Raw genomic sequence first — 16,560 nt, 5'->3', positions numbered from 1 at the left:
GCCTTTTTATTTTTCCACCAGTAGCTGATTGCATGTCTTTCCACAGTTTATTTTGCAACTCACAGTAATTCTCCACATGTCCCAGACATTTTCTAAGTATGTGTCTGGGACGCTAACATTTTCCCCGATTTAAAGCTCAAGGTAGATCTCAGCCTGTGGTAAATAAATTTACAATCATAAACACAGTTTTTCCCCCCTTTGCAGGGGTATTTTTTCAGATGTCTGAAGATGGGTATTTATTGCTGTTAATGTTGTTCATGGCCTTCGTGGCTAGACTTGTAACTTTTGGATTAAATGTTCTATTTATCCTGGCACCAAATTTGGGAGCTCATACTTCCAAATATGCTATGAGTCACATTATTGATTTGTCATGAAGATTATTTATTGCACTTTTTTTCCCCACTAACTTTTGCGAAAGTTGGAGGCTGTCAGAGATTCTCCTGGAGTGATTGCATATAAATAGATGTAAACTGGCCGAGCTGAATCCTGAGGGTAAAGGTATTCCTACAGTATCTAAAGATCTCTTTAGTTATGCTGGAATAGCTAGCTACAGTGGAGGTACGGCTCAATCCAGCCTACCAGAGGATAACTTAAGTAGCTAATTACACTTCAGTCTGTAATCAAACCCATGTCAGGTTGTCTGAGAGCCTGGATTTGTGTGGTGGATTTCAGTTAAATACAGGGGCAGCTTAAACATTTTATGGTTCTCTCCTCAAATTAAAGTTTTTTCCCACAATCCCCTCTAAAATGTGTCATATCCCATTACACAAATTTGGATATGGTAAATTAGCAAGGAGAGCGCTTACACTAAGAATATGTTGACTTTTTCGTGCTGTGTGCAGAGGGTTAGCTTGCTGGGGGGGTGGGAGGGGGGTCTTTAACTCTAAAAAGTTGTCTTGAATTTTCTCCCCTCACAAGATGATGCGTTTTTGCAATTCAAATATTTGCTCATTCTCCTTTCCATTGCAAAGCTTCCTTTGAAGCGGAAGAGTTCTATCAGGACCAATGACAGCGTGAGTGTGCAGCGTGACAGCGCAAGAGGCAGTGCTGGACTATTTCTAACTGCATATTTAAATAGCCAGGAAATCCAAAATCAAAAATGCATGCAAATTATGGCATGTTTTGCATGCTGATATTTTTATGATTTGGGGCTTGCATATTCAGGTGGTGTTCAGTATGTGCCTAGCTTTAGCAACATTAATCGGAATTACTTCGTGTCTTCACCAAATCCTTGATCTTATTCTAAACAAACACTTCTGGGGGTGGAAGGCCTGTAATTTGGCAGATTTACTTTTAAGCTTTGCTTAATGTTTTTTATGGACTGTTTTAAGTGTAAAGACATACTTAAAGCCTTAAACTTCATAGGAAAGTGGGAAAGTGTATAATCAAGAAACTCTCCATACTTGCTTCTTAAGATGATTTTTTCTATTGCACAGTATGGAGGACCTAAGTACCTGCTCTCGTTTACATAAGATTTTAAATGTATTCATTATATCAAGCATATGCACCATGTTATGTGCTTGGGGAAATGTACATGTGGCTGTTTTTATGCAATGAGCAACATATCAAGACAAAGCCCTCGAAATGGGCCTGAGGCTTGTCTGTACTCCTTAAGGTATAGAAAATACTGTATAAAATAATTAATTGAATTGTCATTTGTATGAGCAGCCCTTGCTCTCTGCACCCTATAATTCCAACCTCCTTCTCCCCCTTCCCCTCACCACATTTTTTCCCTTCTTTTTTTTTTCTAAACAGCAATTAATCTCATTTTTAGTCCAATTTCCAGCCCTCTGCTGGAGTCAGAGCGAGTCCCCTGTTTTGTTCCTATTTGGCTTGGTTCCTCTGCATAGTCATTAAGGGCCCAATTAATGTCACCCTTTAGCTGAAGAGTGCTCATTTTTATTGGGGAGCTGACAGTCACCGCCATGAGTGCCGCAGTGTAATATGCATTAATTGCCCCGTAACACTGGTAATTACCAGTTCTTCAAGCCTCTCAGTAAACTGTCATGCCCAGACACGACTGCTTTGAAATAGATTACTCATTAGGGGGACCTGCCCTGTTTTCCAATGGGGGCTCGCTGGGTTGGCATAAAGATGAAAAAAATCTGGTGCTTGAACAAATAGTTGCCAAGAGCAATTTCCTATTACAACTTCCCGGTGACGGCTTTTCTCTTTCTTTAATTCTTTCTGTTTTTTTTCTCCTCAGATGGCATTCCAGCCGTCACTTGAGGTAAAGATCACTAGTAGAGCTAGTTGTCCATCACAGATCTTGCTGATAGCAGTTGATTTCTCTCTCTTGTCTCAGTTGTGCCTCGGGATTTTACCATTCAGCATATTCGACTGAATTCTTCTGTGTTGATTGTATGTTGGTCATTTTTTTTTCTCACTTTTGTGCAACATTGCCCTGAATGCCCAACAACTGGTGTGTAAGCGCTGCATTGTGAGTGTCAGTTTTGTTGCTTAATATGGGACATTTCAAGGCCTCTGTACACAAGATCAAGGCAGTGTTGATGTGAAGTCCTTGTTCAAATATTGATACTAACTTTGCTCGGGTCTTGTGTTTGCAAACTGTGCAATCTCTGTTTCAAACATTAGCTTGTGCTTCACGGTTCCTGAAACATGTCCTGCATACCTCGAGAAAAAGAAATTGATAGTGAATGCAAATAGATGGATTTAAAGAAACGGTAAAAGGACAAAAGCAGGGGATGTAGTGTGGGTGTCACCGTTGCTCTGCGATAAGATATTGTGAAGGAGAGACCAAATCAAACAATTTCGGCTATCGCACATCCTCTTCACAGAAAGGTGTTGGCCTGTTTAGTCACACTAGAAACAATATTTAGATTTCACCACAGCTTTGTAAACGCTCCTAGTGTGCGCTGGGTTGATTCCTCTCTGGCCCCTGTTCTTTCTTTCTTTTTTTCAGAAGCAAAAGTGTCATTACCCATTTACCATAGCAAGGAAAAGAACAGAATGTGAAGAGCAGGAAAAAGCCTTTCACACACACACACGCACACACACACACACACACACACACGTATGCACGCACAGAGCTTCTCAAAGGTGCTGCTTTTGTTTTATCTCCCTTATAGCACCTGCTTCAGGCAATCTGCTCCCACTCGTCTCAAATGAATTTTGTCACGGCCTTTCAGATTCTCAGCCAGCGATGCACTAATGAAAGGAGATAGTACAATTTGAACTGACCAGGTAGCAGCCAGCAGTGCGCAGCTGAGAGCAAAGGATGGGGGACACACCCCTCCTTGAAACAAAAGACAAGTCAACCGTCCGCTGATATACCCATTACCCTTCTCATTAATACCCCGCAGACCTCGATGTGTGAGTGCGTATGTCTGCGTGTGCTTGTGCGTGCGTTTATCTGTTTGTGTTGGTCGAGCACTTATCGAATTGTTTATGACAGGCCTAATTGGGCTAATTGAAGACATTAAGATTACCTGTCAGCTGTGTGTATCCAGACTCCCTATCTGTCTGACAACTCCTGACAAGTGAGGGACTCCGTAGCATCCGTCATGATGGAGCATTCCCAGGCCTTAATAGGGACAATGGGGGCCACTCTAATTTGATGTGGACAGCCTCAGCTACGCGTATCAGCCTCCCTCTGTGTGTTGGTGGGTGTGTGTGTGTTAAGTATAAGTGAGAGTTAGAGGCTGTATGCATGGCCAGGCTAATGGAGTCCCCCTTTGGCAATGTGACAAAGCGATGAGGCGGTCTGAGGGGAAAAGCGAAAGGGGTCTCGAAGTGTTTAAAGACATGAGAGGGAACGTGCTCGGGGTGACGGCCTTCACAGATTGAGTGACAGGAGAGGAGCGATGACATCTGTGTGCATCTGGGTGGCTGTGGACACTCACCCTTGTTTCTTTATCAGAGGCACCCAAACTTTTTGACTTGGGGGGAAAAAACCAAAATGTATCTGATGGGTCTACTTTGGTTGACCCTCTTTTGCATATCTGTCAGTCAACCACTGTCACAGAACACACTTAAGAAGAAACGTCACATACAAAAAATTTCACAGTAAAATTGAACAGTTTCAGTGCAAATGTAGCCTAGTCATTGAATGTTTTTTCCTTCTCTGAATTTTTGAAGGTGTAGATATTCATAGTTCAGGCTTCCCAGAAACAGAGCACAGTCCTGTCTTCTTAAGGCTCAGGGAATGTGCCTGTGCATATCTATATCAAGCCACCCTCCTGCCTTTTCCTGCCCACTCTCCTCTCCCGTGTGGGCATTGTGTGGGGCTTTGCAGTGTCATCGTTGTGACAGATCAACGCTGTCAGCCCAGGAGATTCCTCTGTTTGTTTGTTCTCCTCCAAAAGGGGTTAAACTGTCAAGTTGACAACTCACAAGACCCTTAGACTCTACACTACTCTCTCTCTCTCTCTCTCTCTCTCTCTCTCTCCCTTTCTCTCCCTCCTCTATGGCTCCCTCCCCCCTCCCACCTTCATCCCCGAAACGAGTGAAAATCAATACCAGATTGCCCAAGGACCACTGTTTGGTGTGGGCTTGACCCCTAGATGTCCCCCACTCTGCTTCTTTCATTACATGTAGCCCAGTATTTAACTTCCATCCTGATCCCTCGCCTAATTAGTTTCGATAAGCTCTGAGTCTCTCTCTCTCCCCTTTTCTTTCTCTCCCTCTCTCTGTCTTACACGTGCACTGACACACAAGCACCGCAAACACACATGGACATTTCGCTTTCTTGCCCTTTGAAGAGACACTCTGGGCTGGAAGCAATAAAAAGACAAATCCCAACATGCACACAGAAGCCCTCAGCGATTCTTGAACCAGGATTTTTGTTTTGTTTGCATAGCAAATTTTTAAAAACTACTCTGAAATTAGATTTGCACCCCAGATCATCAGTGAAAACACTGGGGATATCCTGTGTTGTCCAAAGCTAATCGCGCTCTGTGGTGGGCCTATTATCAGGACTGCACCCTCACTGCTGTGGTTTTTCCCCTTAGACCTCCTCATTAGTTTGTGCTCTGTTTAGTTGGCCAGTCATAGACAAAGTAGCCATCGATATTACGTATATGTTACTAGTTAGCTCTTTCGTTTAATTTCTCATGACTAACCCTTGTAAATAATTGATTATCACAAACACAGATAACAGTTCCAATGATTTGTCTGCTGGAGGTCTTATGCCTGTGTGTGTGTTTCTAAGTACCACCCACATGTCCAGGTGCCGCCAATGCGCCGGCTGGTCCGTCAACCACTGACAAGCCCCAACGACATGTCGACCCCCCCCCCCGTCGCTCACCTCCCCTCCCAAGGGCTAAAATTACCCGCAGGAATGTAAACAGACTGCCGAGTAAGCACACGGCTTTCTGTGGCCCTTCGCCTGCGTCCGTCTCCAAACCCCCTACACCCCAAACTGGGACAGTTCCATTTTGGACTCAGAGGCCAAGGTTGATGCCGAGCATACGTTAACCTGGCTTGTTTTGTCACAGCAGTTTTTTGAGGGGTTTTTTGTTCACGTAACAGGACTAATGCAGCGTTTCTCTGTGAGTGTCATATTGGCAGACTGCAAATGTTCTGTGCAACAGCTGAAAAAGAAATATCTTTCTTTTTTTTTTTTGTTTTTCCTCCTCATGTCTTCTTTTCCCTTTTCATTGTAGCGGACAGATGGGCATTCACACCAATTCATTAGGTGTGTGGGGTAGCTGTAAGCGGTGGAGTCTGGGTGAAGAAGTTCACTGGGCCGGGCGCTGACATGTTGATTTAGTGGTGGTAACACGACTGCACTTCCAAAGGTGCTGACTTGGACGAAAGCCAGGCCCCTTTTTCTCCCAGGGAGACATTAGAGGCCACACTCTAATTTTGGGGCAGGGTTCTACTCATGGATGCAGAGGCCAGGAGGTCCTACACAACAAACATTCACACCTGCCTTTTCATGCCTCACTTTTGATTCAGCCCTCACTGAAGTCTCAGCAGAATTAAAGATATAAGACTGTACTCATAGTGTGGCTTTTTCACAGTGGAAATTACATAAAATAAAACATAGTTAGAAGTGACATAAAGAGTATACAAAGTACATTTGTCACTTTGTTATAAACATTATGCCTTTAAAAAAGCAGAATATTTTCATGGTTTTTTTCTGCATTTTTCATGTCAGATGTTTCTAAAATTATGTATGTTTAAAAATGGAGCAATAACTTTCATTGTTTTTACATATACTCATAATTAAATTAAATGTATTTAGTTTGTAACTTGTGACATCATGTGCAGCTTCCTTGTGTGAGAGTCTGCTGTGTGTGTGTGGAAGGTTATATGTTTGTTTCAATGGTATAAGAAGATATAGAAGACAAACAGCCAAGTATCAGGCACACATCCTATGACCTCACATATAAACATGATATCATCCATATATACACGCACAACACTGTTCCTCTGCTGGACACACCAGGTTTGCAGGCGCCTGGTCAGGCTGACGCTGCCCTCGCAAGGGCAGATAGGGTTACAGTACAAACTGTTGTTGATTAGGGCTGTGCCTGTAGTAGGGGGATCATCCTAAATTGAAAACACATTAGCCACCAGGGTTAAGAGCAGGACTAGGACCGGGGCTGTGCGGGGGCGAGGAGCAATGGCAGACACAAAATGGCTGTCCCTCTGCTTGCCTTTGACTGCGTTTCCCAAGAGACAGGTGGCAATTATCGGCCAGGGCTGCTGGGAGTTCACAATAACAGGTTAAAGGAGCATGTATCCCCCTGACGCTGTGGTCGTCTTCGTCTGCACAGGCTCCCAGCCCCCAGCCAGCCCGCCTGCCACCACGGGAAGCTTCCTGTCTCCAAGCAGAACTTGCAAACATGGGGATTCATCAAAGGCCAGAGGGACCAGAGGGATTCTCTGGACAGATCTCCAAATTAGCACTCTGGCCAGTGTTTGGTTTTGGACACTAATAAGCCTCTTCTGAAAACAGTAAAAGCCTTAGAGACCTTTTTTCTTCTGTTATTTTTTAATTCCCATATCGGTTATAATGAAGGTCATCTCAATTCCATGCAGTGCGTATATTTAAAATGTATTCACACACTCACAGGCACAGTTATTGCCTACTCATGATTTCAGTACAGCACTTGCACAGGGGACACCATTTGCAGCCATTGCGATAATAGAATTTAATAATATCAGCATCAAGTGTTAATGAATACCCACTCAGTGTGTCATAACTGAAGAGATCAAGCCATTTTCATGATGTAGAGGGTCGTTAAAGAGGATGGGGAGTCGATATCTGAGAAAAGATCAGGTGAGCTCTGACCATCTGAATGTTAACCCTCACACAGCCATAGCCAGAGAATAGCACAGAGATGGAACATTCTTTATATTACATTCATATTACAAAGGCTTGATTCCATGCCTACAACCTAACTTTGATAGTTATTGTTTTGGTGTTATCATCAAGTTGTCATCGGCAGGTTGTTTTGTTGCACGCTGTGTCCTCAATGCCGTTTGAACCAATTTCTTAACACTAAACAGACTAAACCAAAGCCAGACCACACCTTGTTTGGACTCGCTCCACATCCAAAGCAGGCCAGAGTGTGTCAGAGCGCGTTGGACCGTGATGCCGTAGATCAGAGAGGAGACCAACACACATTACACACACGACGCGCTCTTGTCCCCTCAGATATGTGTTGCTAATGTGGTAGGCGACATGCTCAGTTAAGGGACTTGACGAGTTCCAAACACTGATTAAGACTCCTCCCTTTGGCTGCAGGATGTTTGGGAAGTATGATATTGTACAATCAGACCCTAACCAGGACCAAATGGTGCTGGGAGTCTGTGCTTTCCTTGTCTTGTTTCTGTGCTGTCAAAATAAACATAAGGCTGATGCTTATTAGCTCGTGCTCATTCACACAATCATGTGTTAGACAAGTTATCAATCAGTTGATTGATATAGAGTCAGTCAGATTGTGCGTGAGTGTGTGTGTGTGTGTGAGGTGATAAGATTTGGGTTAATGTGAGAAGGTGGCTGAGGTGGTAGGAGGTTGTGAGGGAGACTGAGGTCAGAGAAAGTGATAATTCGTTATTGGGAGATAAAGACTCCCATTGGGCACTGACGTTGGGGGAGCTTAAGGGTATTACAACTTAAAGGTAACTCATGGAATAATAAGAATAATTTGAACTATGTATCACTGAGAAAACTATGTCTGTATAGGCAGGCAATGTATTGTTATAACAAAAGATACAACACTAAATGCCCGAATTAATTTGTCATTACTCAATGTTATATATATGATATATTTTTTGTCATGACTCAAACCCCGTCGAAGTACTTGAGATCCAATAGACGCCAACACACTATACCATAAGCCAGGGCAGTAAAGTCACCGCTGACTCCAGATTTAGAAACTTTGGTACACCGCAAAATGCGGATAGCTTTATCTGGCAGTGACAGGCCTAATTAACACTGTGTGAACTTATTTAGCAAGAGCTTCAAGGTAATAAACATTTGTTTATATGTAAGTCTTTTGAGAGCACATATAGTCATCTCAGCATACATACACATAAAACACTCTCTTTACCTCCAGCAGCCACAAAGATGAACCACAGCCACGTCACGTTCCATTTCCATACCCCGTTGACAGAAAACATAAAAATGTCAGGGAGAATTACACCTGGCGGAAGATTTTTTTTCTTTTGTTTTTATTGCCGTCTAATCCACCTTAATTACAATGCTTGGGTTAAACATACAACTGTGTGCTGCAAATGTCTGCTATTTGTGTTTTACATACCTGAGCAGAATTGAACTTTTCCTTCAGCACTAAGACAGAGGCGGAGAGAAAAAAGGTGTTTCTATTCTTAGCTCTAGTCATGTTAATAACTTGTCTGTGGGAGGTTAACTCCTCCATTCAACTTCTGTTATGTATGGACAGGTGGATGTATAGTTTGTAGCAGGGGATTATTTACCGCCCTGTTTGCGGATGTCCCTCCAGGCAGAGTCAGCCTTTAAATATCCCATTTGTGTGCACAGAAGCTTGTGTTATCGGGGCGTCTTCATCATCAGGCTGGCTGACTTTGCCACAAACAGCTACTGGGAGGCCATTAATTTAAAATACACAAGCTGGATGTACAGTGACCAGCTGCAGGGCCGTATCACCTGACATTCAGGCTCTGGGTCACTGTCACCCCTTCTAAAACTTCACACGTACAAACACATCACGCAACCATTATCTGCCCTGTAAATAAACTCCTGTAAGCAACTGCCTATAGCATGGGCTGACCATGAAAGAACAGGCCATTTGTCACTAATACACACATTTTATCTCTGTCTTTTGCTATGTACATAGTCCAACACAGACTTATTCCTCTATACCTCTCACCCCAATCACTCTCAACGCTTTCTGTCTTAAAAGCAGTCAAGCAGCTTCCCTACCTGCATATCAGGGAGCAGAGAAGAGGCTGAGTAAAGCTAATGTTTGGCAGTGCTTTACTGGGCCTACATTGTGACCTGATGTATAGATGCTGTAGACAAAGAGGTCTTTGTGGGGAGACCTCAGAGACATAGAGTTCACCCTAAGGTAGAGGCTTGCGCCGTCTAAATCATTGCCGAGGCGTTTGTTTAAAAAGGGTTTGTGTGCGGTGTGTAAAATGAAGTGACGGTGTTTTAAAGTTGAGCATAAATTTATCTTGATTTTATTGATAATTCATCATGTCATGTACTGTGTTTTGGCAGAAGTGCTCAGCCCCCAGTTTTAATGTAACTTTTTCTCACCAAATGTGGCAGATCAAATTAGACTTGATATGTGTTTAGTAAAAAAAAAAAAAAAAAAAAAAAAAAACTTTTTTTTTTTGGGTGGGGTGGGATCTGCTGTCTGACCTTCATGAACCTCAGACGTCTCACAAAATGAGAAGGACATACATAAAATCAAGGGTACAGTTTGTATTTTGTTATATATTTTTTTTATTTAGCTTTTGCACTTCACACTTTTTCCAGTGCTCTGAGAAGATGCAGAGATTTTATGTTCAGCTCTGTGTGAGGCTCGGCTGCAGGCAGACACTAATAACACTCCTTCCATTTGAGGGTTTTTGTTCCCGAGTGCCTTTGCTGCCGTTGTAAGCTGCTTGGCACCTGCTTTAAATGCGACCACCACCCGCTCATTAACACTAACGAAAGCGTGGCTGGCAGCCGCAATCCACACCCAAGCTTGTCAACTGGTCCCCTTGCTGAAATTAGCTACATTTCACAAACAATTTCACCAACTCATTACACAGTTAGGTGTTTATTGGAAGGATGGCTGACGCTGACTTTAGAGGTGGTGTGTGTAATAAGCACACGCCAGGTTAAGATGCGCCAGCCCACATAATAAACCATAATTTGCCGACAAATTCAAACCTAGCTTCCATTAACTTCCTCAGGCGTTATAACACAGCAAGTTTAGAGGATCTGTATAGTAGTATAGAGCATCACATATGGTATATTTGTAATTGCTCTACAGTGTCTGTATGCTGCCTAGAACTTTTTCTTAAGAGTCTCATACTGTAGCCATCAGGCTCAGACTTGGCCCCGTGACCGTTCCCTTCCCCCTCTCTGTTATTGTTTGTATTCCCAGTCTCAGGTTTTTACCTCAAGGTCCCTGTGGTGTTAACTTGTATTAATTCTGAGTAGGATTCAAAGTCCATTTATTTTCTTTACGGTATGGAAAGGCCTTGGTGACATGGCTCCCCTGTGTTTATAATTTTGCTTGTTTCAATTTGTGCTCAGCCTCCCCTGACAGACCCGGGACATGATGTATCGTACACCACTGCCTTATCTGTTGATGTACAGTTTTAACCTTTACAGAAGGTTGCCTCTCTCTACACTGTGCAGAGCGGTCTCCCTTTTTCTCCCCTTTTCAGCCTCGTCTCCCCGTCCAGAGCACAGGAAATACATACAGCACTGCAGCTGAATAAAAAGAAGAGCATAACCCCTTTTCCAAAGTCATCTAATGTAAATGTTTAGGTTTTGTTTCCATAACATTTCCATATTAAGAGTTGGCAACCATGTGCAGCGGTGGAGCGTGGAAACGATGAGAGTTTTGGGGACTTGAGCTTTTGTGCGGTGCTGAGAGGCTGAGCTATGTGTGTGACATTGTGGTGAACTTTCGGTGTGCATCTGTGGGCTTTCTTCAGCGCTGTTAGGTTTGGACTGTTTGCTCATAGATACAGCACCGTAAATCACACACTGTAAAATGTAGAATGCAGGGATGGGGTGCAGAAGCATGTACTGCTGCAAGGGCCTCTTGGAGGGAGGGGACTATAGGCACATATTATTTCATGCATGTGTCTGTCTCCATGCAGGTACTGTATGTAGAACATGCACCGCCTCAAGGCCGAGTCAACACAGTACAGTACATGTATGGCTATGAACTCACTCTTATAATTTATGCGTTTAAAATACCTTGTCCAAGTTGTAAGGTCAACCATCTAGCTGTTTCTAATAAGCTGATAAATTATAGCAAATATACTAAAGATTCCCATAATAATAATTATTATTAAAATAACACCATAGGATGTTTGAGTACATATTTTAATATGAATTGATTGGTCACATATTTAAGGTTTTATGCGCCTTTACCTTGGAGCTGAACTTTTGTCGCTCTCCAGGGCCCTTTGGCTAGCTTCCTGTCTCGGTCTCCAGGGGCCCAGCAACAATGTTAACTGTCTGAGGATAGAGTGTCTGGGACCGGAGCACTGTCAGCCCCCTGAATCTGGTCCTGCAGGTGGGGGCCGAGGTGCTCCTCCGTTCAGAGTTCAACTGTGACATGTCTTTATGCATGGCAGCTAATGTTCAAAGAATAGGTATGATCTATATGAGGCAGAGAGGGGCCACCGGTGGCTCTTTGGGGCATAATAAATAGCTTGAAAGATGATTTATCGCCTTTGCAAGGGAGAGGTAGTGAAATAGCAATCTTCGTTCTTGGCAAAGAACTCTTCCATTTTAATTGTTTCTGCACCTTTCTGCAGACCTTCTGCTAGCTACAGTATCTATAAGACACAATAGCAACCAAATGATGAGAGGGAAGAGAACAGAAGGGGGGCACCTTATGTATAAACAGTCTGAACTGCTCAGTTGCTCGGTGAGTCATTATTTATAGCTTTTAGTATCAGCAGTGCTTGCCAACTAAGGCAAAGTTACTCCGTCTTTCAAAGGGAATGTGAATGAAACAGCTGGACACAGTTGGACTGGCTAACATTAACCACCAGATGCAGTGCGTTTAAGTCTTAGATTTTATGTTGAACTCTGTGTGCTCTGCTATGTGCCAAACTCTTCCGATGACAGGATGCGGAGGCCTTGGTGTAGAGCTTTGTTATTTAACAGATTATTGTTATTTCACTGCCATTGTAATGTGATCGAGTGTGTATCACTCTGTCAGAAAGATCTTAATCTTCCTGACAGAGTTTTTCTCTGTTTGATTCAGCACAGTTTCCTGGATGGTGATCAAAGGAAAGTACCTAAGCAATCTTATCTTCCAAAGATCAATCTCACTAGTATCCCATCTTTCTGTCTCTTCACTTGCTTATTTCCGCTTTTTTTGTTGTACCTTCCAAATCCAAAGTCAACAGCCATAAGGATTTTGTAGATATGGATTTAAAACCAACAGTATAACACATTCATAACTACTTCGGAACTCTGTGAGATGACAGCATTGATTTACTAACAAAAAACCGTCTTCGTTTCTTTTGTTTCACACTGCAGGTTTGGTCCGGGCCTTGTCATTTACTGGTACGGTTTCATAGGAGAACTGGACTGCCAGAGAGACAGAGGTATCCTGCTCAAAGACTGCTTTCCTACAGACATTGTCACCCTGTGCCACGCCGGCCAGCAGGACCGACTGCCGCAAGAGCCGGAATAAAGACAAAGAGTGGGAAAAGAAAAAAAACCTAAGATGGAAGGATGAATGGAAGGAAAGAGAGCGGAAGACGGGCTGGAAGGGCAGGAACAGGAGTGGATACCTAGATCCGGAAGCAATTTGGCTTTCCTGCAGTGTGAGACTCCTGGCAGATATCTGCCCTGAACTCCACCTGACCCTCTGTCTCTGTCTGCTCTCTTTCTTCCTCCCTCCCTGTCTTTCTCTACCCCAAAGCTACCACATGCAAATACACATCATTTTTCTGTAAATCTGACGTCACAGGGTCGAATTCATACCTGAGTGTGAAAACAACGTCTTGAAGGCTTTCCTGGTTGTGTTCAGCTCCTGGCCCCTGGATGGCCTCTCGCAGCGGACAGCCAGGGCCAGAGCCAGGGCCAGAGCGGGACATATGGCCCTTCCTTATCACACCCAAAGCCCTGGCCTTTGTCACTTCTTCCTCCTCTGCACCATCGGCAGATAAGAGAGGTGCGGTCCAGGGGCTGGGTGGACGCCTGACTCTCACCTGCGTCACTCAGTGCCCTCTCAGTCAGGATCAATTCTGATTAAAGCTGTTCCCACTGACCTTTTTCACTTCGCGTTCTAAAATCTGTTGAGGAATGAGGTTCAAGCGTTCAAGAGTTCATATTGCAAATGGATTTCATCACGGAAGTATTATGAACACTCAATATCTTTTTCTTTAGTGTGACTTATCTGAATTAACACTTACTGTTAACTATAAATCATCACGTTTTGGGTGCAGTTTTCCACTCATCTCCCACTAACTCAGCAAGTTTGATGACATAACAAGTGTTTCTGTTTTTCTTCTTGGTTACTTTGCATGGTGAATAATCCTTATTCTTGATTAACTGAATATTTTTTTTAATAAATTGGTTAAACTTCAAATTAGAAAATCACAAAAACTGAAAAATTAAATTAAATTTCCAAACCAAGAGTCCAAAACTCAAAGATGTTCAGTTTACTAAGAAGCGTTTTCAACGAATTCTGTTTAGTGATTAATAATAATAATCAGAATTGCTGGCGATTAATTTTCTGTCCGGCTATTCATAGATTCATTAATAGACTTATCATATTCAGCGCTGGTCAAAGTTCACAATGTTAGCCTAAAGTCTGTACTGAATGTGTATCGTACAAGCTGTTAGCTTAAATTTGCTAAGGTTTGTTAGTGAGCCAAGTAGCCTGGAGTTACAGGAGGATTAAGCCAGAGAGCTGAAGTCACAAGAAAGTAAAATGCAAACAGGTTTGTAAGCCACTTCCATGAGTGCACTGTAGGGCTGTAAAAAAAAAATCTCTTCAATTTACAATTCAGTGCAATTTTATGTATGTGTCTAATATCAATAAATATTTTTTGATAAATTATTTCAAATTGTTCTTGTCATGAATATTAATAGTCTAAACTTTATATGCACATTATAGACTTCTTTAACTTTAAGCTATGTGAGTGCCTACAGGTACGCATAAACAGCTGATTTCCATGTAAAGGTGTGTGACTATCCAGTAGTTGTCTGTTGCACATCTTTACAACCCCCAGTACCTTTTATGAGCAGACACCGATGGAAGAAACACAGCTTGGCTAGAGGAACCAGAAGTGAACATAAAGTTGAGTGATGCTTTTAGAGGCAGATATGCACTGCCTATAGGGGGTCCCTGTCGTGTCCTCTTCTTTATAGCCCCAAAAAATGATAAGAGGAAAGAAAGTGAAAAGATGAAGAACCTTCATCCACCTGAGAGAATGCATCTTACAATAAGAGGGGAATCACTTTACACGTGCATTGTGGACCCCTCACTGTTGCACTACTGAAATTGAGCAAAGAAGATGGTTTGTTTCCTAATTTATTTGTTTATTTATTATTTATTTGTAAAGGGACAAGTATGCAGTATAAACTGGCACCACACACCACAGCATTTATATCCTAAGCTAATCTTCAATGCCCATCTCTAGATGGGCCTCTGAAATCCATAACACTCAACTCACTCAAGTACACAAGAGAGTACAAAACACAAGAATAAATATGTGCGTGAAAAACACAAAACAAAACAGAAACAGTAATGCAATAAAGCACCATTAAACAAGAAGCCCCCAGATCATTCATGCCTATTTGACTGATCTCTTCTTAAAAACTGTTTGAGTTTGAGTCAGGATATCACTGATCTTTGAGTACACAGGTGTTGTAGCTGACCATCAGTGCTCACCTGATCTCTTGCAGAGAGATGAATCAAAGCAAACTTCAGGGGTAAAGTATAGACAGATGAATGAAATGATGTTCTCCTTGTCTCCGCTGCGGTGTTCTCATTCCCAAACCTGGCCCACTTACCGTTCTCTTACTGAACTCCATATATATGGAATTAAAGTGTGTTTCTATGTTTGCTCTGCTCAGTTATGCACTGCTCACGCAGTTAGAGAGATATGGTATGTGGGGGTTAAATACCACTAAAGTGTTGCTTGATTTGTTACCCTTAAACCTCTAACCTTCAGCCGGCTCCCATCTAGGCCTTGATCCCTCCATGAGGAGGCCAGTGGGTCACTGCGAGGTCGCCAGGCGGCCATGGCTTCCTCTGTCAGGCCCCCCCTGCTCCATGTGGTACAAAACAACTGTCCCCATGTGTCCAGTTAAACTCAGCCCTATTGCCTGGCTATGGAATGCTTAGACATCAGTTTATGGCTCCTGTTGGACACAAAAACAGAGCTATTTTACTCAGGGAGGGAAAATTCTCTGTTGAATAAGAACAGAAAAAAATGGAAAACAGCAGATTCAGTTCCTCTCAAGTTTCAAGCCTTCCTGCCATTGTTTTCCAAGATGGCTGTCGCACAAAAGAGGAGCCAGGGTCAACTCCTATAAATTAGGTTCTGCACACAATGCAAACCAAATACAGCTTTTTTTAAATCGACTTCAAAGGCGAGCTCTGACATCGCCGTCAGCTGACAGTATTTCCATGATGTGAATGCAAATATAGAAAAAAAAACACCTTCAATCTGATGAGTTTTAAGAGACAGACATCTTTATTTTGTGTTTTCCTTGCCCTTGTCTCTCGCCTCTTTTTAGATTCATTGTTCTTGTCACAACAATGGGGCACTCGAGTGTTCTCCAAATAAGGCCAGTTTGGAGAGGTTGTTTCCTGTAACTAGCAACACCAGTGTTCGGAAGAAATTTGATCCTTAAGAGGCATCCAGCTAGAGCAAGAGTCAACATGCAGCATTTTTCATCAAAGAAAAATTTACAATAAAGTAATACATGAGGATTTCTGTTAATCAATTATGTGTGAGGGAGAAAAACAAAAAGGAAGAATATTGTTATTAATCGTGTTTTTCCTGATGCAACGTTGCCAAGAAGCTACACACAAACTGATTTAGTCACACGTCTCAATCAGTATTGTAATATTGGTTACAGTCCTTAAATCTGTGACTCCCATGTGTCAGATTAGTTTGAAGCAGTTCACAGCATCCACTCTGTCTGGCCTGGGCCTGCAGGCTATTGGAAGTCCACTATCCACTCAGATGTACATCTTGGCCCAATCTCTTCCACATCCTGCTGTTTTATTCCTCCTCAGCCAAGCTGCTACATAGAGCACTGAAACACAGAGAATGAGAAAGAACCAGAGGCAGACTGATGGGTAAGTTCTATCCCTCCAGCAGACCACCAAACGGACTTCCTCCACGCTCCTGTGTTATTTATGTTAAGAGAGCTCTGGCCTGTTTCTGCCCCAGGCA

General features: G+C 42.8%; 1 protein-coding gene across 4 annotated transcripts in view; it reads left to right on the top strand.

Annotated features, from left to right (window-relative positions):
* cdin1 (CDAN1 interacting nuclease 1) overlaps positions 1-14,208 on the top strand; it is a 52,064-nt gene extending 37,856 nt beyond the window's left edge. For 2 of the 4 annotated variants that reach the window (XM_046412375.1, XM_046412377.1), the window contains exon 12: positions 12,680-14,208. In XM_046412375.1, the coding sequence (XP_046268331.1) occupies positions 12,680-12,836 (157 nt within the window). In that variant the 3' untranslated portion in view covers positions 12,837-14,208. Of the gene's footprint in view, positions 1-5,624; positions 5,985-6,743; positions 8,110-12,679 lie in introns of those variants that run through there. The other 2 variants (XM_046412378.1, XM_046412379.1) reach the window with 2 other exon arrangements.
* Positions 14,209-16,560: the final 2,352 nt, after the last annotated feature.

This window comes from Scatophagus argus, chromosome 15, assembly GCF_020382885.2.
Source record: "Scatophagus argus isolate fScaArg1 chromosome 15, fScaArg1.pri, whole genome shotgun sequence".
NCBI classification, from domain to species: Eukaryota; Metazoa; Chordata; class Actinopteri; family Scatophagidae; genus Scatophagus; species Scatophagus argus.
Note: the sequence above shows the minus strand (reverse complement) of the source record. Positions and strands in the feature narration are given on the sequence as shown.